At 40.2% G+C, this 26428-nt stretch overlaps 1 protein-coding gene and 1 long non-coding RNA gene across 4 annotated transcripts in view; one reads left to right on the top strand and one right to left on the bottom strand.

Moving 5' to 3' along the window:
- Positions 1 to 164: 164 nt before the first annotated feature.
- LOC308582236 lies at positions 165 to 26428 on the top strand. The gene is made up of 4 exons (XR_014005564.1): positions 165 to 339; positions 13928 to 14079; positions 25138 to 25241; positions 25667 to 26428. It is a non-coding gene; the product is annotated as an uncharacterized lncRNA (long non-coding RNA).
- The window catches only part of SFMBT1 (Scm like with four mbt domains 1), a 77148-nt gene continuing 55329 nt past the window's right edge, over positions 4610 to 26428 (bottom strand). For all 3 annotated transcript variants that reach the window (XM_081185142.1, XM_081185141.1, XM_081185143.1), the window contains exons 7-21: positions 25610 to 25707; positions 24124 to 24225; positions 22402 to 22552; positions 21886 to 21968; positions 20725 to 20851; positions 20230 to 20343; positions 19595 to 19637; positions 17719 to 17783; positions 15901 to 16040; positions 13422 to 13531; positions 12787 to 12962; positions 11741 to 11919; positions 11354 to 11599; positions 9748 to 9876; positions 4610 to 9517 (exon numbers count right to left, since the gene is read on the bottom strand). In XM_081185142.1, the coding sequence (XP_081041268.1) occupies positions 9377 to 9517; positions 9748 to 9876; positions 11354 to 11599; positions 11741 to 11919; positions 12787 to 12962; positions 13422 to 13531; positions 15901 to 16040; positions 17719 to 17783; positions 19595 to 19637; positions 20230 to 20343; positions 20725 to 20851; positions 21886 to 21968; positions 22402 to 22552; positions 24124 to 24225; positions 25610 to 25707 (1904 nt within the window). In that variant the 3' untranslated portion in view covers positions 4610 to 9376. The remainder of the gene's footprint in view (positions 9518 to 9747; positions 9877 to 11353; positions 11600 to 11740; positions 11920 to 12786; positions 12963 to 13421; positions 13532 to 15900; positions 16041 to 17718; positions 17784 to 19594; positions 19638 to 20229; positions 20344 to 20724; positions 20852 to 21885; positions 21969 to 22401; positions 22553 to 24123; positions 24226 to 25609; positions 25708 to 26428) is intronic.

Below are 26428 nucleotides of genomic sequence, written 5' to 3'. Positions count from 1 at the left end.
CGGGATGCGGGTCTGGGAAGATGTTCTCTTCGTCGTCTGAGGAGGGAACAGGAGGCTGGGCGAGCCCTCGTCCTCCTCTCCGCGCCCCGGGGAGAGTCGACGCGGAGCTAAGGGCTCGGCCCGGTCTGTTTCTGCGCCGAGAATGGAGGTTGGGCTTTCTTCGCCCTCCCAGCTCCTGCCGCCACAGCCAAAGCCACCGAGGAGGCAGCTTTACTTGCCAGGGTCGCCCGTGGTCATTCGGCAACCCGACGCCGGCCGCTGTGGGGAATGGCAGGACCTCGAGCGGGGAACAGCTACCACTTCCCGTCTCCCAGCCTAATGGACCTGGTGCTGTGAAAAGTAAGCGCCTGCAGGAAGCTAGCTATTGCTGTGTCTTATAAAAAAGCTCTAATGCTGTTTTTGGCCTGTTTAAAAACCATTTAATCCACGGGCTCATTTATTATTTTCTGTTTCGTAAGATTTATATACCGCTAGATTGTAAAAACGACCTCGAAGCGGTTTACAGAACGAAAAAAAAGACAAAACAGTAAAATCAAGAACGATTTTGGGGACAATAAATCCAGCCTTGTACCAAACCTGAGATCGCCTTTTTACAGCTGCATAAGTGCAACACATGCCATTGGTTTGAGAAACAATGTCTAGGTTGGGGTTTAGAAGTGGAAGCTTTCAGGATACTTTGGAGATGGCTAATGGGAATTCAGTTTAGACTTTTTAAAACTTTGGCACAGGGACTTGAGCTCAAGACTTGTGTCTCAATTCGGAGCTGGTCTCAAGGCTCAAAGCTAGATACTGTACTGTGCAAATAGCACTGAGAAACACGGGTGCCTGCTAATTACTGTACAGTATTAGACTCTGAGGACTAGTTTGACACCCCCAATGGTGGAAACTATCCTCACAGCATAGGACTCTTACTGTTACCGTTTTGTACTAGCTGCAAAGTTATGGATTTTTTAATCTCGCATTTAGGATGCAATCCTAATCCTACCTACTTACCTGGGGGCAAACCCCTACAGAACTCAGTAATTTTCTTGAGTAGGAATGGTTAAGACTGCAGAAAGACATTCCAATTTTTGGTGACTTGTGTACTTCAGTTTTATATAATACATTTAGTAATAAATGGATGCCAGCAAAAATATATTTATGCCAGGAGTCAAGTATACTTAGAATGTGTTGAATTTTCTTTTGATAGAGGATATGTCACAAAACTAGTTTGTGTCTTGTGTCTATAACAAACTGTTTTCTCATGATGATTTATAGCTGTAATTGTGAACAGGGATATTTATTAACATCACACTGATCTCAGTACTGTATGTAATAAAATATCTGCTGTATTGATTTGTACAATGAAGGTTTATCAATACCTGAGAGCAAATATTTATCTTGTTGCATACTGGAAGATAAACTTCTACCAGGCCATTGGATATAAACCCATGTGACATGTCTGAGCCATGACTGATTATTTTTCTCTACCCAAGAAGGAAATAAAATGTTTTAAATATATAATGAGAATGGTTTGAGTGCACAATCACTACATTCAGTTGCATGTGCTTTCAAGATGGAGAATGTGGATTGAAGTGTTTTTTATTTCATTGTTTTCAACTAAAGAATGCGTAACTGTATGCAGCACAATATTTACTTGTGAGTTTGTACTGAGCTATTCTGCTTTAGGCTGCAATCCTATATTCATTTACCCCCAAGTGAAGTCCTGCTGAACTCAAACTAGGTTTACATCTGAGTAGATTTGTATAGGATTGTAATGTAAATGGCAGAACTTTAACACTACAAGTCAATCTATGCTTAAAACATGCAAGGTTCTACAACTCTTCTTAAAAGGCTTTACGGTACATGTAATTGACACTGAGTAGACTTGTCTTCAGGGATACAGTAGTAACACGCTTGAGCAAAGAACAGTTTTATATTATTACATTTTTATGTTTCTTGTAGCTCAAATGCAGGACAAGAGTTTAACTCTAGCAGGAGGCAATCTAGAAAAAACATTTTAAATTCCAAATCTTGAAGTTGTCTTCCATGTATATTTAAATTATGAAGTTTCCTCTGGTGCTGGAACAAATACTGAACCACATATAACACAATAATTATTATGATAATTATTAAGATTAGGGTGTGCATCAAATATTTGCTTTGAGTACTACTGTGGTAAGTGAATTGATGTAGCTTGGCAACTTTTGAGGTTACTAATTTTGACTTGTGTCCAAAGCAGAACTTCCCCTATGGAAAAATCTGAAGTTTCATATGTCTTCCCATTGACTTATCCTCCCACCCCCCACCTCCCGTAGAGGATGTCTGTCACATTTTAAAGATACAGTGGTACCTCTGGTTACGTACTTAATTCGTTCTGGAGGTCCGTTCTTAACCTGAAACTGTTCTTAACCTGAAGCACCACTTTAGCTAATGGAGCCTCCCGCTGCTGTCACGCCGCCACCACATGATTTCTGTTCTCATCCTGAAGCAAAGTTCTTTACCCAAGGTACTATTTCTGGGTTAGCGGAGTCTGTAGCCTGAAGCGTATGTAACCCGAGGTACCACTGTATAGGCAGCTTTGTGTATGCAAGGGAATCCATTCAAGTTTGGGTGGAAAGAATTTGCTTACCACATTCTGGAGTGGGGGGCATTTATGGAAATAGTTTACATTGTAGAGATGCCCTTAATTTAAGTAACCTGTATCAGATGGATAGGTACATAGGTTAGGGAAATAAATTTAATGAAAAACTGTTTTCTGTCAATTTGACAGCAAAGTGAGCTGTCAGTCAGAAAAACTAGACTCCTGCCTGCCTTTCTTATATGAAGTGGCTAGGGGAGAAATGTATAGATTTTCCAAGGCACACTGTGTGTCTCCAACACAATCATAAAGCTTCAGGAAGAATAAGATCTCTTCAGTATGGTGTACTTCTGAGAGCACCCTTCTCTTTTCCTAGCAGCTCACTTTATCAGAACCAGATTTATCAAACCTAATTAAAATAGGTGTCATCTTGAGCTTTCATCACCTTACACTAGCAGTTCTCAGCATGCAATACTGTTGGGAGGGCGAGAAGGTGATTGCTGGTAATTATTTTTACATATTTAAACATTAATGCAATAAACGTATTATTTCTAAGATCACTACAAAGTATGGAGTTTGGCCGGAGAAAAAATTGCTTGTAGGTTAATTCTATCTATTCAAGCCTGTCCAGAAATAAGATTCACCTATTGTGATCAACAGATAAAAGTGTCTAAGAGAACAATGTTAGTTTTGCAGGCCAGAATACAAATTGATTCATATGCCAGCAACACTACCTAATTTGGTTCTGGTGTTACTTTAATCAACTCTTCTCTAGGAACCACCAGGAAAAGAAAAATCAAGTAAGGAGGTTCTGAAATCTACTTCAATATCCCTTTACAAACCGAAGTGGACATGGGAAATGTTTTTTTTTTTTGCAAGAAGGAGGTCCAAATATAAATGTAACTTAAGATTTCCAACGATGATTCACTTTGTTTAAACTGAAAATATATATGTCTCTGTATTTGTTTTGATAAACCAATAAAACAGTAAAAAAAACCATTATTGATATATTGCCTCCACTGACAGAGTCTATATGCTGTTGAACACATGAGAGTTACTACTGGACTCAGTTCCTGTTCATTTCTTAACTGAGGCACTGGATTGGCCATTGTGGACAACAGAATATTAGACTAGAAAAGCTTTTGTTCTATCCAGCAGCATTCTTACCAGCAGATTTTTCTAGGGAAAACTGTTTGCAAAAGTTCTTTCCTAAGAGGGTCACAGGCAAATAAGCCCAGCGCTAAGAGCATATGATAATGTTTCTTGAACCATAATTGTAGGACACTTGGAAATTCACCTTTGTGCCTATGAACTCTCAAGTGCTTGTTTATGTATCAGTAATGTAATCCAGTTTCCCCTCAATGACACATGTAACATGGAATTCTGAGCACTCAAGCAATACTCAGCTTATTGACACAAAAGTAGACCAGCAGCAATTTAAGTATTTTTTAAAATTTACTTACAATCACTTTAAACGGTCATGAAGTACCACAAAATTATGTACATTCATTTACAGGAAAAAAACAAGCAAAATAATCCATTTAAAATATTTTAACCCTTTAACTGATACATCTATCCAGCAAAGGAGGATCTTCAATAGGCATATTTTATGTGCATATTTCTCCATTTTTGAATTTTACCCTCAGTTCACACATATAATTTATATATATTAAATCAAAGAAAAATACAGCAAGCAGAAGGAACAACACAATATACATCTTTAATTTTTTTTTTTAAAAAAAGAAAGAACAAAGCAGGGAAAGTGCATGTTCAATGATTTATTACAACAAAACAGATCTACATATATGCTGGCAGTACCTGCCCTAGAAGGCTCTTTCAAGAGATTTCTGATTGTCTATAAACACTAACAGAACTGGTTCAGAGGTCAATGGAAAAATCTGTGTGCAGTCCTGTATGAGAGTGGACTGGGTGATTAGGTAACAGCAGCAGAAGCTGACAAACATGAAGCCTCTGTGATATACAGATAGTACTTAAGGTTTCTTAGGAGTTGCAGTTAAAGGAGTAAGTTCTTCACATATTTTTTAAAAAAAATCACTTCAACTCATTACTTGAAGTTCCAAAGTTCTGGTAAATCCAGTTTCCACACTCCTGAAATTTAAGACAACAAGCCAGTGGAACATTTCATTTCATTCTAGAGTCTGGAGGAAGTAATGTGCTGCATTCCATGGTTCAATCTTCATTTTATTCTTTTAAGTAATTTAATCTGGTCAGCAGCAGTGCAATAATTAGGTCGAACTTCTAACAAGCAAGTAACTAATATAAATAACTGCTGTACTTCTAGTGTCTCCAATTTTGATCCTTTTCAAAAAGGAATCCACACTAGCAAGGTTCACTACAGATCTCATCAGCTACTAATCCAGCCTGCAGTGGGTTAGCTTACTGCATACACAGGGATCCAGAGATCTACCCATGAAAGGTGCAGGGCAGAAGGAGACTTCCTTTCTTTCTGCGAAAAAAAATGGGCAGACACACCTGTAATGGTAGCATCTGCTTGGAGCATCTTTTTTTCTATTATTCTATTACTTCCCCTTTCAGCACATCATACCCCAATTCTGCAGCATTCCTAGTACCTTTTCAATGGGGCTCCTCTGGAGAGAAGAGGGGTGGGAAAGTTACTCCCACCTACCCGCTTTTGGGTTTGGATCTATGGTTTACATATAATGGATTACATAATGAGCTTTTAAAATTGCATGCTCAAACCCCATTCTAGCCTCATGGTTAAAAGGCTACCTTTGACAACAAAGTTCATATATGAATGATTTAGGGAAAGTTAATACCAGCGTGAGTTCTCAGCACACAGTCAAATTTACACTCATGAGGTTTTCAGGCAAGTCCCTTTGTGCTTAGCAAATCTTGGTGTTTCAGATACTACTTTCACAGTAGACAAAATCTTAGGCAAAACTGAAAATCACAACAAAAGCCTTATTTAAAACATTGTTTTACTTTTGGCAACACTCCGGTATGAATTCATAAAGCTTCACAATGTGTGCAGAAAGAAAGCGGCTGATGTGAAAATGTGCACTGCCTAGGTAATCTGGCATGCAAAATTCTCCAACAAGACAAATTTTTGAGCTGATTAGGCTTTGGCTAGTAATACGTAAAAAGTATCTGCAAATCAGACAAAAAGTGTGTGCTCATTTCACTCAAGGGTAGAGTCATCCAATGAGAATGGAGGAGGGGGAAGAGAAGGGTCTCTGGCAGCAGCACTGCCAGATGCCAAGCCCTGCTGGTCTCACTAGAATCATATGCTCCAGGACCATACTGCATCCAAGGGGTATGTTGGGAGAACAGGAGGACCTTGGATCCTGATCCATCCCGTTTCCCCCTGATGCTGAAGCACCAATAGTAGAGGGGCAAAGATGCCAGTCCTACCTGTGGCAGCTGGTAGAGGGGTTCCGAATGCTGACTTCCTTCTTAGCCTGTAGATAGGGAGGCCTGCAAAATCCTTAGCTCCTGGTATTGTACCCTAATTGACACACTGCTATAGATTTAGTATTCAACTTATTCTACCTTACTGTAAAGCATTCATGGCTAACCTCTGTGTCCAGGTGTCTCACCAGCTCCATCAAGGCAATTTTATGGCAGTGGCAGAAAAAAGGGAAACATTTATAAATTAGACACATTGATGGAATGGCTGTAGAGGTTTGAGAGTTTGCCCTTTGTGCTTGCATGCAGATTTGTGCAAGACAGCATGGGGTGGCCACACCCAGCATAGGCATGCTAGCTAGATCAAGGGTAGCTAAAAACCCACCTCTGGTTAGTCCTTTCAGAGGTGGGTTTGTGAAAGGACTAACAAGGTTTCCATTATCTTAACAGGATTGGCAGTTGCATGGCAGGTACATAAATTTTAAAGCACTGTCATTCCCCACCCCAACCCTTGTCTCTTTCAAAGTCTGGAATAAGCCCTTTATGGCACAGGCTTCCCACCTCCTTTCAGGTTTCTAGCATTATAGAAGTGGTAGCTATGCCAAGTAAAATTAGACCAGAACTTTCTCAACTATCTCACGTTTTATTAGATAGCTGTGCCAGTTAACAGGATGCAACTTAGAACCTTTGAGTGTAAACCAAAATTATGTACTGAATTTCTTTTGACAATAGATTTATAAGCTGCTGTTTCCCACCCCCAAAAGCCAATCAAGTGGAAAACCTATGTTGTTTAATAAGAGTACCTATAAATTTATTTTCATGTAGTCATTGTATAGCAACTAGCCCCCAGAGATCTAACAATTATGTTTTTCTTTTCTCACTGTCTGCTTTGGACACATGTACTTTATCCTAGTAAGAATGTCATTAGCATAGTTAAAATATAGAATGTTATCTAACTTTTCAGACTCTCTCCCACTCTACTACAGTAGCACAAGAAGCTTTTGAAGTTTTAACAGCATTAAGTCAGATAAGCTTCCAATTGAACTGATTTGGGCAGTAAATGGAAAGAAATGAAGGGTTTGTAGATGAGGTTACATTTCCCTGAAGTTGGAAAATATTCCAGGGCTACTTAAGGGATGAATGCTTTGCAGACGGCTTCAAATTCAGCCCACAAGATATGCTTGAATTGGCTCAAGAAATGAAGTATACAACTACTCATGTGTTGCATAGAAATGACTTAAAGTAAAAAACAATGGAAAGCATCTCTCTTTCTGACAGCCCCTAAATGGATCCCACTGGGATCAAACACCTAAAGTAGGGCAGAAATATTAGCTTATAAATATATCACAGATAGCCAGCACCTACTCCATTGGCTTCTGAAACGTAAGTTGGCTTATTTACAGCAATGCATGGAGTATGAAAGTTTTACTTTAAAAACTCTGAAAATCTCAAGACATACAAGATTTGTACATATGCCATTCTTTTGATTTTTGATTCCCCCCCCCAGAAGGTACCCAAAAGCAAAAGATACACTGAAGCTGGATAATGAAAAAACCTGGATCCACCCCACCCACCCAATGCCAGAGAGAGGCATTCAAACCAACACATACAAGTGCATTTCTCATAAATAAATGGACCAGTTGAATAGCACTCATTTCAATATATAAATGTAATTGCAAACTTGGTCCATATGCTCATTTACACAGCATTTAATGTACTAAACCTACTTTGGTTGAAACCTGAAGTATGAAAGCTCTGAGTAATCATTCACTGCATCCATACTCTTATCTAGGGTCTCATAAAGCTAGGAAGGTTATTCGTTTCTTTTAAGACACCATACAACCCTCTTCCTAAACAGCACTCATATATATCCTGGAACGTGACTCTGCAGGAAGACAATGTTTCAAACTGTGAAGATCAAAAAGATCCAGTGACGCGGATATACTTCAAATTTAACAGACACATATAATGGGTGCAGAAGCCCATTTGGTGCATGGCTGGATCTCAACGAAGCTGGATTCACTCTGCAGAAATCAAAACCTGTAATTGTTCAGCAATGTGCACCAACAGTTAGTTGTTGCAGTTGTGGGAAGTTGCTGTATAGATAAGCATTAGCTAGCACATTATTAAGTTGACCATAGTTGAATTGCCTCTACATAAACCCACAAAGTTATGTAGAGAACTATGGACCCCATCTCTTAAGGTGTACACACAGTACAGGCTGCATGAACTGTCCAACAAAAAGGACATCACAAATCATTTCTGTTATATACTTAAGATAGAAGAGGGAAGACGACATTTCACCCATGCATTTACAAAACAACTACAATTTTCTGGAGAAACCCTTTAAACATTGGAGAATTGATAGGAGCTCAACATTTCTGTCCATTCTTCCTCTACAGATACAAGGTCAATTTCCAAAAACAAATGAGAATACGAGAAGACTTAATCCCAATCTCATACCATGCAATATTCTAGTAAATATTTTCAAAAAGAGAAATTATACTAAAGTCAATATTTCTGTGCAGCTTTCAGTAAAAAATAAAAAGTAATAAAAAATTAGGTTGCAGCTTATCTGTAAAGCAGAGCCATATGTTAACATTCAAACTTCCTGTTCTACAATTCCCAAAACTTGTCCTCTCTGTGCCTTGACCAGCAGCATGGCAGGCGGAAATTCTGTCAGGCACAAACTTCACCACCACTCCCTCTCCATGACAAACAGCTCTAACTTTTTTAATCTGTGACTTTCAGATAACTTTTGGAGGCGCAGGACCTATGTCAGGTGAAAAAAATGTTGGCATTCCTATTTTGACTGCAGAAAAGCACATGTTGCATAGCCATATATGACCTTCCCCGAAAAATGTAATTCCCTCATAGCTTTTTTCCCCCAGGCTGTAGAGGTAGAAAGCAAGTTCCAAAATAAAAATCACAAACAAAAAACATCTGGCTGCACTTCAGTTTTCAAGCTTTTGGCCACACCACTTATCTTGGCAATCAGCGATATTAATGTTTAAAAAATTATGTTTAAGACAAAGAAAATGAAGTAGTTCTGCAAATGGCAAGGAGATTTCCATCAATCGGCATTCCCTTCCATGTGCTGCCAAGTCTGTCCATTTCAGACCAGAACTACAGGAAATTTTTCTCCCCTTAGAGGAGAGATTACAACCACCTTTATTCATCAAAAAAGTCCTGATGTACAGAACAAGCGACTACTACATTCTTAAGCCAATAGACAGCTGTGAAAATAGCTGGGATTGCATTAATGTTTTGCTCCAAGTATTTTTCCCCCTCCCCTCAAAGTGCAAGACTGCAAATGCCAGTTTATAAGCAGTTTCCGTATGACCTTCCTTGCCTCACCCTGTTGAAGGAAGAGTAGGATGCTGCAGTTGTGCTTTAAAAATTCATTTTCCAACTTATCACCCCCTCCCTTTAGTTAGCAAACTGTTGGTAGAAGGCAAATTTAACCCTTTCAATGTGATGGCAAAGTTTAATGGCTGGGCCAAGTTTCAAGTCCATACACTCCTGAACAGTGGGAAGAGTTAGCAGGAGAAGCGCCTGTCCATCTATTTCCTGTTGAGAGACAGAGAGAGAACAGGGTTCAGAACTGATGCAAAAAATGCCATTAAGATGCATTCAATGGTCTGATTGAAAGCTAACAAATCAAATGGGAATACATCCCTCGACAAAGTATAAGGATGCAAAAAAGCCAAACTATTTGCAATGCTAGAAAGTTATTGAGACAAAGACTAGAGATTTCATGTGCTCAGTTAACAATTGCCAACAGTAAAACAATAGAATACCTGATCCAGAAATATTCTAGCTAATGGGGCACAGTCTGTAGATTTGAGGAACCGCACAACATCAGCTACACTCCACTCCAGAGGGTTGCTGTCCAGCTGCAGCTTTTCTCCAACGTCTATCTTTATTTCCTATCCCACAAGTCCCAAAACAAAGCAAAAATATTACATTTGCCCTGCTCAAGCATATTTACTCTTTTCGTATATTCCCACCAATTCCACCCGAGTTATCTCCTGAAAAGAGCCACAGATCATGACATTTTGGATTCTCGGTTTTAGGGATTTTGTGTGTGTGCTGATCAAATTTAATTCATAAGGTGTGAACCATGTACTCATGAACAGAATCCACAAACCATTCTCTCTCTCTGCCCCACCCCAAGTTGTACATTCTTGATACTGTAGCAAAAAAATGTTGACAGGGCAGCACTTGGAGGGGAAATCCCCAAATCCCAGCAACTAGATGAGATCTATACAGTACATGGAGCTTCTAGCAAGAACAGGTGGGATGTGTATACAGTCATACCTCAGAAGTCGAATGCCTTGTGACTCGAATGTTTTGGCTCCCGAATGCCGCAAACCTGGAAGTATGTTCCGGTTTGCAAACGTTCTTTGGAACCCGAACATCTGATGCGGCTTCCGATTTGCTGCAGGAGTGCCTTGGTTTCCAAACGTTTTGGAAGACAAACGGACTTCCGGAATGGATTCCGTTCAACTTCCGAGGTACAACTGTCTATTTTTAATAATAATAATTTATTACCCCACCCATCTGGCTGGATTTCCTCACCCTAATCACTGCAGTGTTGCTGTTGTGGTGAGTTAGGTATGCAATAGGTTGCAATAAGTGCAAATTATATGCAAGTTTATATGCTAAATTATACAATAGGTTAAATTGTGTATATGCATTTAACTGATTGTTGCTATTTCAGTAGAGAGTTCATGCTCTGGATGCGTGATATACCAGGAAGGAGATTTTGAGTCTTCCCTAGTGTCCTGGGACGGAAATTTCTACTGATGCAACTTCCTTCCCCAGGGCAGCAAGAGAAGGGGTAAACGTATCATCCCTGCACTCTCCCAATCTATATTCTGGAATTGTTATTTAAATAACAAGTATCAGAAATGTATATCATTAGAATGCAGGGAAATGGATTATTTTGCTTCTAAAGAAAACCTCAAAACTGCTCTTAATAACCCTTCCTTAACAGGGTCTGTTTCTTCTTTGCTAGGTCAGAAGTCAGTACAAATATTTCCTCACCTGCTTATTGGAGCAATTATTTTGCCCCTTTTGATTTTAGTACTAGGTAGACCTGACAAATATGAGCATTTATTTCCATTTAATAACAAACGGGGGGAAAGGCCTCAGCCTTCAAGGCTCATCATTAGATGGCTTAATGACCTTGGGTTGCATCCAGCTAAACCATTGTGCACACGGAAAGACTTCTGTGAGCTCAACCTTCCCTTCCTCTCCCCCCCCCCCCATGCACACCCCATATCTGCTCTGGGGATTCCCAGAGATTTAGTTAGAGACAACCCCCAATAAACAAAATCTCTCTTTCTGAACGCTAGATGCTCGCTGCTAAGGTATTCTTTAAGAATTTTTTCCAACACCTACCTTTGGTGAAGGAGGCTTATTTTCATCATCTGAGAAAGAAAAGGCGCGTAGTTTCCTTTTCCGTTTGTCCCGGTCCTGAGCTCCAAAATGGGATCGCTCGCTCTGTGTGGGGGAGGAGGATCGCGATTTCTTTTCTGACACTTCAGACTCTTCAAGCAGTTCCTCCTGGTGCTCAGAGGTACTGTCTTCCGTAAGGGACTCCTCATCTATGTCATCCTGATCATCATCCTCTTCACCCCCACTGCCCTGAAATGGTATGGAAAGGAGACGGGGAGACTCAGAGGTAGGCAGTGAAGACTGTGTGTAGCAAAATACCAAAAAAACCCCCATTTATCTAATACCTATGGAACACAGATTGCATTAAATAAATTGTATGCGTTATCATACCTGGGGTGAGCCAGCAGGTGTGTTATCTACAGAGGTAGAAGAGCGTTTCTTCTTATGAACAAAGAAGTTTTTCCGTTTCTTTCTTTTCCTGCTTGCCTTCTTCATGCTTGTCTCTGTGTTGCTGTGGATACCTGGTGGACGGCCAATCCTTTTGTTTCTTCGCTTCCCATAATAATGGGCTATGAGAAATTAATAGAAAAAGGATTCTTACTGTGAAATGTCAGGATGATTCATCTTTTGCTAGCCCTACATGTATCAAGAGTGCCTCTAAAATCTCCTTTTATCACCATGTTTTATTTATGGTATTTATGCACCACCAACAGGGGATAAATGATGTCCATCTATATGACCTATTGTTGCTGTTTGATACCTATGGGTATGTGCCTTAGAAGAAAGATGACATATTCTGCGGTACATAAATTAAACTTGTACTGGCTACTGGAATCTAGTAACCCAACAAAACAGCACAATGATTCAAAGGGCTGGAGTGGCAACAATTTTGCACATCAAACTGCTCTACAACCATCAAGGGTCTAGTTTCTCAACATATTAAGAGGTGACCAACCTGCAAATGAATCCCGCCCAACACACACACAAAAATATATCAGCATGGCTTCCCATGGGGCTGTCAATAGCTTCCCAGAGGGAAGTTTAGTTTTAATTTCAAATGCCACATGGCTCCTCCAAATGAAGATAGAAAGGTCAGGAAAGGGGATGTAATAGGTAGGTTTGTCCTGAGACCAATAGGAACCCCAGTACAATCACAGGTTGGGTTTACTAATACAGCACGAGTTTTCTGCACTGCTAAACTAACTGTAGAAGGACTCAATGGACACTTTTTGACCCAGGGCAAGATGAAATGTTCTTGATATGGTCACAGTACAGTGGTGCTTTGAGCATATATAACTAAGATGAGCATGAACAGCAGCTTTAAGGAAATTGCATTTACTGGAAGTTGTGCTTTGCAGCCACTGACCTACACTGTAGAATAGCGCAGTAGTGAATCAGAAAATTCCCTTGTAGGGCCAACCACCACAATTACTCACTGTATTTGGTTTTTGTCAGAACAGAGCAGTTCTCTGAACACTTGTCTAGCACCATTTGGGGGCCAAAGAGATTTGGACAACATTCAAGTTTGATACAGGTCTGCCTGCAGAACTCTGCGACTCGATCAGCTGTTCTTACAACTTCCACTGTGGCACGATAGCTCTTTCCTTTATACCTGAAGCAAGGAGGAAAACAACATCATCATGTGATTTGATCGTCATTTTTACAAAGACAATATTCTGGATGCCATGGAATTTTTTATGTTTACAGACAACATTTTAGGGTGAGGAAATGTTGTGCATCACCATTCTCAAACCAAGACACATTCCTACTGTACTGGTTATGGTGCCTGGACCAAATGCTACTATAGGAGCATCTCAAACACCAAAGGGTCCTAGAACACGGCTGCATGTATTCCACCAGGGAGAAAAGACGAACTTCCTCCTTTACAGAGCAGTGGTCACATTCATTAGAGTCATGACAGCCAGGTAAGGGTGTTTGGGAATGTAAGGCAGCAACTGCAGGCAAGCTCATGGTGTTAGCATTACAAAGGCCGAGAAATCCTTCCTTGGCAATGTCTAATTTGGCCTAAGAGCAAAGGACCAACACACACTACAGAACAGAGTCCATTTACTTTGCTTTCAGGGTCTCTCCGTATCCATGCCATGCAGCTTCCTCATCCAGCTGTATTTCTCTAAGGACACGGCTAGGTTTATAGGCAGCATTGATCAGCAAAGAAAGAACCTGAAAATGGAAATGAGGAGAGAGTGTTATGAAAGCAGTAGGCAAGTAAATTTCTTTTAACGTGTTAATATGACTTAGTAGATTAGTTCTATTCATCTGAGTTAGCAACTTGAGAGACTGAGCATTAAACTAAAATGTATCAGCATAATACGTTTAGAAAGGACAGTACCTGTGAACCAAAAACAGACAAGTAAGGATTTATCTGACTGCCTAGGATCCCCAATTCAATGTTCAGCATAGCCTAACTATCTTTCCACATTTCCCTCAATGTTGTTCAGGGTAAAGTACTGTTATCTAACAAATGTTGCTACTTTATTTTATAAAGGTATGCCAAAAATTTGGAGAATACTCCCCCCTCCGACTTCATTTCTGAGATTATTCATTTTCTCCCTCCAGCTTCCTCCACCTCCCAGTCAAGAAAAAGGATTCTTAAGAAAGGATAGATGGAGAATGGCAGAAGAGACACCACTAACATACCAATCAAAGGGAGCTTGGAATAAGGTTTCATAGCATTCCATTCAGGAGGGGATATTTACTACAGGAAGGAGGTAAAGAGGAGTGCTAGGAAGGTTTATCACAATGCTAAACAAAGTGGAACAATGAGCTAAAAAGCAGGCACTGGAGGAAACAAAAATGGCAGTATCAAGTTTAACACGTTTACGGGGTGGTCTCATTTGAAATAAATGCCCAAGGATACATTAAAAATGAGCTAGATTTTGATCAAATACAAGAGGTTTGATAACGAGCTTTGAGCCAACTTGCTTTCAAAGTAAATATTTATCCTTGCATTCAAATATCTGGAAAAATTATTGAGTGATAATTGCTCCATTCAATTTATTCCGAGAAGTAAGACAGCCATATAAGAAACATGCATCAATTTAATGAGCAAATAACCCAGAATAGTGAGGCACCCTTATTAAAAAGAAACTCATACAAAAAGGATTTTGCATTCTTAGACCATGGATACTGCACAGTATCTGACAAAGCTGCTGCTATTAAGAATAACCCATGGCGTTTAACATGCAGTAGAGACCCCCAGAGGCAACTCCTATAATCTAGAATGTTCTCAAAGGACTATAGTTTTGTCACAACAGATCAAATGACTGACTCATCAACTCTAATATTCTGTCGTGGACAGTTTCTACTGCTGCTTAGTGACAGGTGTATATTCTCTTCTCCATAATGCCTCTTAGGCATTTCTGTAATACAACAAAAAATACAGAGCCCTACAGATATCTAACTTGCCCTAAAGCCTTTTCATTTGTCACCGGATGTCCATTCTTGCCTTTCCACTTCAAAAATGCACTCAAGGCAGGGAATATAATACATTAAAAACAAATAGCTTAAAAAAAGTAAAACACAATGAATTAGACCAGGGGTAGTCAACCTTTTTATATCCACCGCCCACTAATGCATCTTTCTTGATGGTCAAATTTCCTTACCGCCCACCAGTGCTCGATGGAAGGAGGATTCAGCTTGTGCCATAGAACCCGCTACCGCCCACCTAGGATCCTGAAACGCCCACTAGTGGGCGGTAGGGACCAGGTTGACTACCCCTGAATTAGACTGTGAAGAACCATGAGTAAAAAACAAACCCTACACCCTACAAGAATGGCTTATATTTCTGTTGTTCTATCAGGTACTGCCTTACAATCAGAAGGAGAAGTTAGTATGTATCTGTCTTTTTGCAGAGGTTTATACCATTATGAGTTTCACCTGTCTTGCTAATGTCAATGGGCCCCTTACAAAAGAACTATAGCATTCTTTGATAGCTGAAAATATCAGAGTGACGCCCTCCAGCTAGCTGGAAGGGACAGAAACTTCTTTGCAGCCAGTTTTTTATGGTGAGTATGGGCTTCTCCTTGCAGAACTAGACTCTTGATTCACCAGAATATACCACCATGCCCCATGGGTTCCAGATTACCCTAGTCAAAACTGTGCTTTCCAAACTTACCAGGAAGCCTCTGGCATACCATGCAACAACACAAGCTGATCACACCACCATCCCTATGACACAGAAGAAACCATCTTGCTACTCTATAGCTGAATTTGTTTCATGAAATGCAGACTGAGAAATCTGGTTCAGACAAGCCTTCCCCACAGCATGGGTCATTATTTCATGTTTTAGTGATTGAGAATTATGAGAATTATGCTGTGCGACTTAATGCTGCCAAAACCACCAATATCTTGATTATGATTTCAACTTTCCAACCTAATACATTATTTTATAGGTCTACACTTTTCCATACTTATGTTGAATGCTGCATTAAAGTATTCCTAGTCTACAATGATACAAAGGGTGTGCTTTGACAGAGAAAGGGAATGAATTGTGCCACAAGTATATAACCATGTTTTCCAGATGCCCTTACCTCTTTAAGAACAAGGACACAGTTTCCTGGTCCCACAGACTGTGGCAGTTCTGCAATTCTACCTTTGTTAAGATATGGCCCTGAGAAGCAGCGATGATTAAAGTAGATCTTTGGACAGCAGTATTTACCATTGGTTACAACTAGAAAAAATAAGAATAATAATCAGAACACTCTGTGCAAACATGTGCTCTAAATACAGTGAAACCTTGGTTCCTGGATGGCTTAGTTGCCGAACAAATCGGCTCCCGAACTCCGCAAACCCAGAAGTGTTCTGGTTTACAAACCTTTTTTGGAAACCGAACATCGATGTGGCTTCTGTTTCAGTGCAGGAAGCTCCTGCAGCCAATCAGAAGCCGCGCTTTGGTTTTCAAATGGTTTCGGGAGTTGAATGGACTCCCAGAATGAATTAAGTTCGAGAACCAAGGTACCACTGTACTAGCATTTAGAAAGAATTTAAACTATAGAAATTAAACCAATAAATACAGGGCCCCATCCAACACTGCAGCTCCTTTGGTGCAACACACTTCCATGCATACAACTGCTCTCCCTCTCCTGTCCCCTCTGATCTCTGTGTGCCTGTAAAATCAACTCAGGGGAGGGGGCTTGAGGGACCCTCTGTGTAGATGTTTTCTGGAAGAACCTGGGCAGAGGAGAGGGAAAGAGAAGTCCCAATGCACCAGTGGAACTACACACACAAAATTCTGGATACAATCCAGAGTTTCACATATATGCACATTTATTTTTGACAGCCTCCTGCAACTCACCCAAAGCTGGACCCGAGGGATGAGGGAACTTGCTCAAAATTCAGGGAGCTCATTTGCACAAGGGCCTTTTCGCTAGCACAAAACCCCTTTGAACAGCACACACAGGTTTGGATCTAGTTCACTAAAAAGTGGGCCAGAATCAGCTATGTCACAGTGTCACAAAGCCCAATCAAACAGAAAGCAAGGGCTTGTGGCCACTGCCAATACCTGATTTTCTGGGCTCCTCCCTGCCCCAACTCTGTTCTAGTTTATCCCATTCTGCAGTGACTGTGTGCCCTCAGAGGACCCCTTTGAGAAGCTGCTGGGGGAGCAGAGAGAGGGAAAGTCAACTTCTGCCATGCTGTTATGCAGACTTTTTTTGGATACAATTTATTATGTGTTAACGCTGAAGCAAAGTTTATGGTTATTTGCTTTAGTGTGCAAAATAAGTTAGCATCCTCCGTGATGCAAGACAGTTAAAGATATCAATATGCCAATAGTCATTTCATTCCAGCTATGCTTGGACTAAGAGCCGCTTTCTCTTAAAGCCCTAATTCCAGGGGTTTATAATTGGCACATATAGAGATTGTATTGTATTGACATAACATCTCTCCATTTAAAAACTAATTAAATCCCAGAATGAGCAGCAGCCACTTCTGCAAAGCTGACATTAGGTAGTACCTCAAACACACATTTTGCTGCATTGCAAGTCATGCAGTAAGATTTTAGAGAGTATTAACTGATTTGTTCAGCAGCAGATGCACTTATTCAACATTCATCCATTCAACAGTTTAACAAATGATTAGATTTCACCATCTGCCACATATGGAATTCTACTGTCAAATGGCTTTTTGTCTATAGAGTTGCCCGAGTTCCCTACAAAGCAGAACATGGAAACTCACTGTAGAACGGATAAAAGTTCAAAGGAAAAGTAGGAAGTGTTTGTGAGGAAGAGCCTCACCCCAGCAGGATAGGTCTAGAAAGCTAAGCCCGCGAGAGAAACATGACATGTACACACCACGGCATTTAGCCTCATTCTCCAAATACTACAAACACAAAGTCACTTCTTTCTTACCGGTATCAGCCGAGTTCAGTTCCTGGCTCTTTAGTCCCTCATGGACAGTTCTTGAGGATAATATTCTGACCAAGGAAGAGACCAAAGCAAGAGAGAGAGAGAGAGAGAGAGAGAGAGAGAGAGAGAGAGAGAGAGAGAGAGGGCAGTATTCATTATTTGGGCACTTGAGCTCCTCGTCCAGTTTGGGTTTTTGTTTTTGTTTCTACAGTAGAAGGGACTTGTGCCTCAAGCAAAGGTTTCATATTCATTGTCTCCCTTCCCCCGCTTCTCTTCTCTTGCCCCCTCTGGAATTGCCGTTCCCTCATTCCCTCCTTAGTGCCCAAGCCCTATTACAATTAAATCAAAGCACACACAATTGGAAAAAATAACATATTCTTTCCCTGCCCAGCCCTGCACCCATTGTTTCCCTCTGTCTATTTTAGACTGTAAACCTCCCAGGGCAGGTCATATCTGTTCTTTATAAAGCGGTATACACATAGGTGGCATAACAAACGACATGGGATCCGCCAAGTGAGTTAAAGAACAGGAGTTTTTAAATTTAATGTATTAACTGTGTGTAAAACGGGTGGGGATTCTCAGGCCTTTGATCCTCAGGATTTTCTATAACCCGTGACTCCTCCTAGGCACCCTCATCACACACCCTGCTGCACACGCTCTGCTGGCTGGAATGTATCCTTGAACTGGAATAGTGTCCCTTTCTTCCCCAGATAGGGAAATAAATGTGCGGAGACCTCTGATTTTTGTGCAGCTGTACAAAAATAAGAGTCACATTCATGGCCTTACCCACCATATGGTACTTGGAAGGTTGCCCACTAGTGAATGTGGCCCCCAGGCTGCTGAAAAAGGTCCCCTAACTCTATAAAACCAACAGGGTGGCCAGAGATGTAAGCACTGCTAAAGAACAGCAGCAACATGTCAGGTGAAATAATGCCAAGTGAAAAGGGAGCAATATCCCTCCTACCCTGTCCGACATGTGGCATGCGTGTGAGAAAAATGCACCAGAAGATGGAAAGCAAAGCTGGCAATGGCTTCCAAGAACTGGAGGACAGAGAACTTGCTTAAGGGACTACCCCAGAGTGTGTTTGTGCTATAGACTCTAGAGCATAACATCTATAGCATCTGCTGTGTCTATAGTATAGATCAGGTGTTGTCAACCTGGTCCCTACCGCCCACTAGTGGGCGTTTCAGGATCCTAGGTGGGCGGTAGGGGGTTCTACGGCACAAGCTGAATCCTCCTTCCATTGAGCACTGGTGGGTGGTATGGAAATTTTACCATCAAGAAAGATGCATTAGTGGGTGCTAGGTATAAAAAGGTTGACTACCCCTGGGATAGATATTAACATCTCAATCCAACTATTATATGATAGGAAGATCCACTGATGGCAGGTAACTTCCACAGAACTGCAGTGTATCAAGCAAAGTATGGAATTATTTCTTCTGAATTAGCTGGACTTTCATCTACTTTTCTAATAGAGTTCATCTTCTGCTATTGCAATCCAAATGCAGATTTGTGAGACTAACCACCTACGTGACTCGTGGAACATTTGGGGACCTAAAGTGAAAAAGAATTAAGTAACAGCCTTTCAAGCATCACTTACAAAAGGGACGTGAGGGTGAATTAAAAAAAGTAATACCCAAAGCTGTCCTAACTAACGGAAAAGTGCACACCTCCAATATGACCTGAGAACAGTTCAGAAAGATGCAGCTGATTTAGAAGAAAAGTAGTTATGGTATATCCAGAGAGTATAGTAGCATGACAGAGCCACAAACATGCATAATATTTCCAACTACTAAGTAAGTGAGCTCTAGTTAACTGCATTCAAGCTTCTCAAAAAACAGTCCCTTGCTAGCAATGTGAAATAAGTTCAATGCTTACGGTTTCTCTGGTTGGACCACTGCAATTTTCTTTTCCTTGTTCACTGTAAGCCAAGGTGAAAGTCAATGAATAACCAGTGTATCATTTAAAAAGTTTTCCAATGATAACACACACTTTTTATTTTATAATCTTCTGTAAGCAGAATTTCAACATTTACATAGTCAGGCTACAGATAATAGTCATGTTTCATCACCGCCTGGGGAATTGAGACCCAACTTTCTTGTGAAACTTGAAGAGATGAGCAAAGAACCAAACACGGGAAAATCCCTGAACTTTCAAGTGCAAACACACAGGCTTTTCAGTTTCCCAAGCTTACAAACAGGCATTTCTCCAACTTCAAGGGTACTCTAAATCTACATGCAACGGCTTGCACATTGCCCATCTACTGCTGCTCCAAGTATCCCCAAAAGGCTGAGTTCTAGATTCTCAAAGTATTAATCAAAAATGTCTTAAAACCTTCCACAGTCCTTCCTCTCTAGGGACTTGCTCTTGTGCTGTTTGATAGAGCTACAGAGCGATTGTTTTACCATTGTTATGTAAGAAATGCATATATACCATAGTACTCTGAAGTACAACAATCAATTCTGCAATACATTCCACTCCATCTTGTAGTATAGTAATTGTATTAGTCATACCTACTGCCCTGCGAGGAGGTCTAAGCTGATATCCATTTGTTTCGCACCAGCCTACTGGAAATATATTCATAGATTCCACACTCACTATGCATTCAGGGACTGGCATTTTAGAACCTGTTAAGAGACAAATGGAACACATAGCCCAAATCAATGGTTGTTGCAACTGGACTCGCAACAGAACAGAACACAACACTTGCTGTAATACATATCTGTGTACCTGCACATTTGAATCAGACATAAGTAGCATGACAGGCCCTCAAAAACGGAATCTGTCAGGAAACAAGCCTTTGATTGTTGCCTATAAGGGTTTTATCACAAGTTGCAAAAAAATAAAACAAAACCATGGGCTGGAACAGCTGTTTTCAGAGCCATTTTTAGGAGTAAGACTGTGTGCTGGTAAAGATTTATAATGTTCAGATAAGGCAGTGGCATTAACATGCTACATGGGGAAAGCGAACAAAATTCAAAACATCTACCTTTCAAAATATAACTTACTTTCCAGCTGTAGCCAGAGATAGGAATCCTTCACCTTTGTAACAGTAGCTACACAAATTTCTTCAGGATCTTGTGAGTTTACTGCCTCAAGTTTCATGTTCTCCTTAAAGCCATGGTCAGAAGTCAGCTAAAAAAGAAGAAAAAAGAAGAAGAAAACACTTAGGTGGAACATGCAATTTTAAGGGCACCCAATTCATATACCAAACAGGAAAAACATTCAGAACAAATTAAACACAGACCATTGAAGGGAATCACCAGGGATTTAAATGGTAAGTTCAAAACAATAATCAGCAAGCGGCTTCTTATAGATTACCAAGGGAATTTCAACCTGGCATTCAAAAAAAGTATTAAAAGAAGAAAAAATAATTGAATTTACAGTAGAACATGCAAGAGACTCTGCTTCAAGTCCACATCTTGTTATACTCAAGATCAAAATTAAACTGCAATAGTGGAGATAAGCATACACAAAATAAGAAACCTACTTCCTGCACAAAGGATAAATTAATTCTCACAAAGAGCCAACAAGGTGGTAAACTTGTGTCTGGGCTGTCCCACTTCAAACTAAAGTGGGTACCTACATGGTTTACTCTTGAGGGAGGATCCAAAAGGCTGAATGAAATGTTCCATGCATGCACCAGGCTTCCCCCTCCCATCAGTGTCCCTTACCAAAAAAATGCTCTGACAGGCTGATGACTCTCTAGAACAAAATACCACATGGCTTGAAGGGCTTGCTGTTGAAAAGCAAAATTCACTTACCCTCCCCGCCAAAGTGCTTCCCATGTGTGCAGTAAAAAAATCAGTAAGAATCCCGGAACCTCAAAGACTAGATTTCGGGGAGAAGGATACTAGTTGAGCCATCTTCCCGATATTCTAGGTGCTGAATTCAGCCCGCCTCCCAGAAACATATGATCAGGTGAACCCTCACCTACACTTCAAACATTTCATATCCTGTTTGTGGCCCAAGATGCATAATGCCATTGTTTGACTCCCAAGCCATGAGATACCATCAATTCTTGAAGAATAAGTTGAATATTAAACATCTCTTTAGACTATTTCAGGACGCTTTAATTCTTTTTTCCACTATGTGGTGTGGTTAACAAGCTTTACAAACTAAGTAAAATATTCACCGTTGAATAAACACATTATATTGTGAATGCTTACCGAGGGAAAACAGCTTTGGGGAGCAGCCTCTGCTCCACACTGCTTGAGATAATCTGCCCAGTCAAAGTCTTGCCCAGGATAACCTATGAATGAGCGAACAAATGACTCTTATTTATTAATGCATTTTTATCTTATCCTTCCTACAAAGAGGTCAGCGTAGTAGCCATGATCCTCTCCTCCATTTTATCTTCACAGACACCCTCTTAGGTAAGTTAAACTGAGAGACAGTCTGCCAAAAGACACCCACTGAGCATCACAGTTGTGTGGGATCTATGCTAGGATCTCTCTACTCCTTGTTCAACATTTGTCTATCCCATACTGGCTTAAGTAACTTGAAAAGCCTAGGCCCAATGTCTTTCCCACACCACTTTTATAGTCATTATAAGAAATCTTGCTGTTAAATTGTCCCAGTCTCTGCAATACGCGGAATAGAAGTGTTTTCAGAGATAAAAGTATAATGCTTCCAGTTCAACTGCTCGTATGAGAGCAGGCAAATAGACCGCATAGGCTACACACCTGGTGGAGGGCTGAGATGCAAGCCATTTTTTAGACTCCATTGCACAGGGAAAATACCAGGACTGTTGACATGACAGATGTAAGACCGGCTTGTGGTATATTCTGGTCGCAAATCATCTATTTCTACCAAAAAGTATTTATCATTAAACACCTGCAAAAAGACAAAGGAATGACTTTGAAACAAAGTTCACTTTACTAACATATAAAACTTTCTGAGTCACTGTCCTACTGCTAATAGTGGGTTATATCAAATGTTAGTCTTATTAAGAGCAGACACATTGAAATGAATGACCATGACTAAGGTTCATTAATTAATTTCAGCAGGTCTACTCTGAGGAGGACCTAGTTGGATACAATTCTTTGTTATTTATTGGCTAGGATACAGAGTCGTGTTCAATGTGCCCAAGGACTGAGCATGCTCAATGGGGAGTTAACTAGTTTTCTTTGAACAGCCTGCCCGCTCACATGAAATACTACACACGTCAATTTCAAAAGTAATCTGTCATGAGGAATGGGAGAAATACAACCCTGAAAAGCTCTTTGAGCATGTGGAACCTCATGCTTGTAAAGTACCTCAAACATGATCAGAACCTTGAAGCGTTTAAAAAGGAGGATATAGCGAAGTGGGAACATGCTCAGGACAAACATTCCACATTTATATAGGAAGAAGCAAGACAAAAAGGGCAACAGGAGATCTTAGGCTTCTCAAGAAATAAAGTCAGAAAAATCAAGAATTTGAACTGGATTATGTATGGAAAAGTCAAATCACTAAGACACCAAGAAAGTTTAATAAACAGAAATTAACACCATCTTATAGAAATTGAATAAATAAATAAATAAATAAATAAGTAAATAAATAAAAATGGGCTGTTTAAAACAAGGAATTCCCCCTGCTCTAGCCATATAAAGTAAAATTAAGAAGGTGGAAAAGTACACTTGATCCTATAATTCCAAGGACTCATCCCATGACAAGGATGACTCATATGAACTGTAATTAAACAAGATAAACACAATAATGAGCTGCTGAAGTTGATTAGATTGTGGGCAGCAGAGGGACTGTGTTAAATGTGTAGTTGATTAGAAGGTGGAGAAAAATGTACCTCAACAGGAATGGGACTGTGAGAATGCCATCTGAATTTCTCAAACAGATAAGCTATTTTATGTGAAAATTCTGATGAGCCATCTTAGAAGGAATAAGATATAGAAACGTAAAACATGTAAGATAAAGGGAATGTTGGGTAGGCAGAAAAAGAAAGGTTGATACTGTTGACAGAACTTATAGCTGCTCTGACAGTTTACTGCTGAGAAAATGACAAGAATTGTGCATCTATTCCAGACATTGTCATGACACCTAGACTTGTAAGAGTTCTGAACTGAAAAGAAAGTTACTTTTACAACAAAAAAACTGAGGGGGATTGCCTATGGACATATTTAATTTATAGCGAGTACTGCATATGGGTCATTCATTGCAATAAAATGAAATGATAAATAAAAATGAAAAATAAAAATGAAAGAATAGAAGACCCAAAAGTGGGGACCTCATTAAGGAACTCAAGGAATCATGTCTTTATTTCCTAAGAGCACTGAGTGTACACAAAATTATATTAAAGCGAACAGGACCAGAAAGTTACCTTGCTGATGCCAAATGGGAAGATGAAAAAATAGAATATGTTTAAAATGTTACATCTTGGAGCCAGAGAACTTCAGAATATAATTGGGTACCTTTGTAACTGTGGCTGGCGAGATGACGAAAGGAGCTTTGGGATCAACAGCTTCTAACTTCATGTTGACAGAGAACGAATGAATTCCAACAACAGGTTTGTCCTAAAAATGACAACACAAAGATTTTAAATTATCATTGAGGTTCTTTGTATCATTGAAACAGAAAATTATTCAAAGTAGAAGAGATGCCTAGTATCTTCCACTAGCACAAGAGATGACATAACCTTATCCTTTAATATTTCAACAAGAATCACACTAGTTCATCCTGGCATTTCGAAAGTTATTTCAGTTACAGGAAGCCAGCAAATGAAAGTTGGCAGCAATTGCTCTCTTACTAAAATGGACATTACATTTTCAGTTCAGCGAGACTGGGATTTGACAATACTTCTCACCCAGGAATGTCTAATCTGCAGCATAATGAAGGCATTTAGAAAACTCTCCTGGTTCGCAGAGAGGCCATTTAATGTAAAAACAAAAAAACCAGTCCAGGAAACTCTTGTCACTTGAAATTGAACAAAATGAACTAATCTCTAGCACAGAATAAAATAAGTATAATGTCACAGGCAATCAACCATAACTTTGCTTGGTTGGGTTAATCTTATTTCTGAGAGGCCTGCAATTGATGTTTTCGAAAATGTGGGAGGTCACTTAAGGCAAACGTAGGTTAATGGGAAAATATACCACAGAATCAGCATTAGCTCTATATACTGCCTTCTAGTCGAAGGACCAAATCATAGACTTCCTTTTCCCCTTTGACCTAGCAAACTAAGACCAACCTAGAGTGTCATCTGTACTGTGCCACCTAGAAACCAAGTTAAGACATAAAGAGCATGCAGTGGTACTACCTCTCTCCACAGTTATGGAGTGTGGTGCCTCTGAAAAACATGACAAAGTCAAAACACCTTTAAGAAAGTGTTGCAAAACTCTTATTTGGTTTGGAGTTTTGTGTCTGTAGCTGAAAGAGTCAACACTGTGCCCATTTTATTTGATTTTAATATGTCATGTATATTTCAGGTGCTCATTTACCTCAGCCTATAAGACCCAATGTGCAAAGAATTTCATGCAGCTTGCGCAACAGAAGGAACCGAAACCCAGTGGAGCCTACTGATGGAGGGAAGGTGATGATTTTCACTGATTCCCACTTCCCTTGCCCCCTCCCATACTATTCCAAAAGGGACCCCAACCCATAGCTGTCAACGTTTCCCTTTTTTAAAGCGAAATTCCCTTATTTCGAATAGGATTCCTCGCAAGAAATGGGAAAAGTTGACAGCTATGCCCCAACCACCCAGAACAGCTTCTCAGCGGGCACACAACAAATGACTCTGAAAATCTCCATCTTTCCCTGCTTCCCTCCAGCAGGAGCGTTTTGTGGGTGGAGTTCAACTGATGTGAACTCTGCATCTAGGTCTTTATATTTAACCATACCATTTGTTAAAAGCACTCAGGCCGGGTGTAGTGATCCGATAGCAAATTCCAGCTCTTGTACCTTAAATAGATCAGTGGGAACCAAAGATTCTTCTTCCTCCTCTTTTATTTTTTCTAGGATATCCTGCCATTCTGCTTCAGTCTTCAAATGCCTAACAGCTTCAATAAAAGAATGGTAGTCTGAGTAAAGTGCCACACCTTTAAAATGAGTCCATTACACTACATGAGTCCATTACACTACACGACTAAGTCAACGATCTGAAAATCAACTCAAAAGTTACAGAGAGGGTGCCATTTCCCCTCGCCCACTGAACGCTCCCTATGAGCCCTACATTGAATGGTTTTTAAATTGCCCGCAATGCATGCTTGCATTTTCCACTGAGACTTCCTTTTAATAGTTCTTATGCAAAATCTTTTAATTGCTTTTTTACATAAGCAGTTTGGAGATGGAGTTGGAGGGGAGGGCAAATTGCTGATAAGGAATCCTTAAACTTATCTCCAGTTGCACTATGTGTGTGTGCCCTTGGGTTACGGGCCTAAAAGTGCATCTCCATGCCCAGAGTGTGAGCAAAACAGAGCAGAGCACAGCATGTGTATTGCTCCAAGTTTACTCACAGACAACAAAAGAACTACCAGACTCTATGTATCTAGAGCAATTTGCCTGTTTTCATGGCAATTGTGTCTGCAGCTCAGATAAACTTTAAGAAGAAAATGCAAAGCCTCCAGGTTTGGAACAGCCCCATGCTATTCATGTGATGTGGGCAAAGACACAGTATGATTTCTGACTAGACTGAAAGTTCCTTAAATTGAGACCACAGAATACTGTTCGAGGCTAATGAAAACAAGCCCAAGGGAAGACAAAGACAAATTCATGTATGCA

Source organism: Podarcis bocagei (assembly GCF_964188305.1).
Source record: "Podarcis bocagei genome assembly, chromosome: 2".
Taxonomy (NCBI): Eukaryota; Metazoa; Chordata; class Lepidosauria; order Squamata; family Lacertidae; genus Podarcis; species Podarcis bocagei.
Note: the sequence above shows the minus strand (reverse complement) of the source record. Positions and strands in the feature narration are given on the sequence as shown.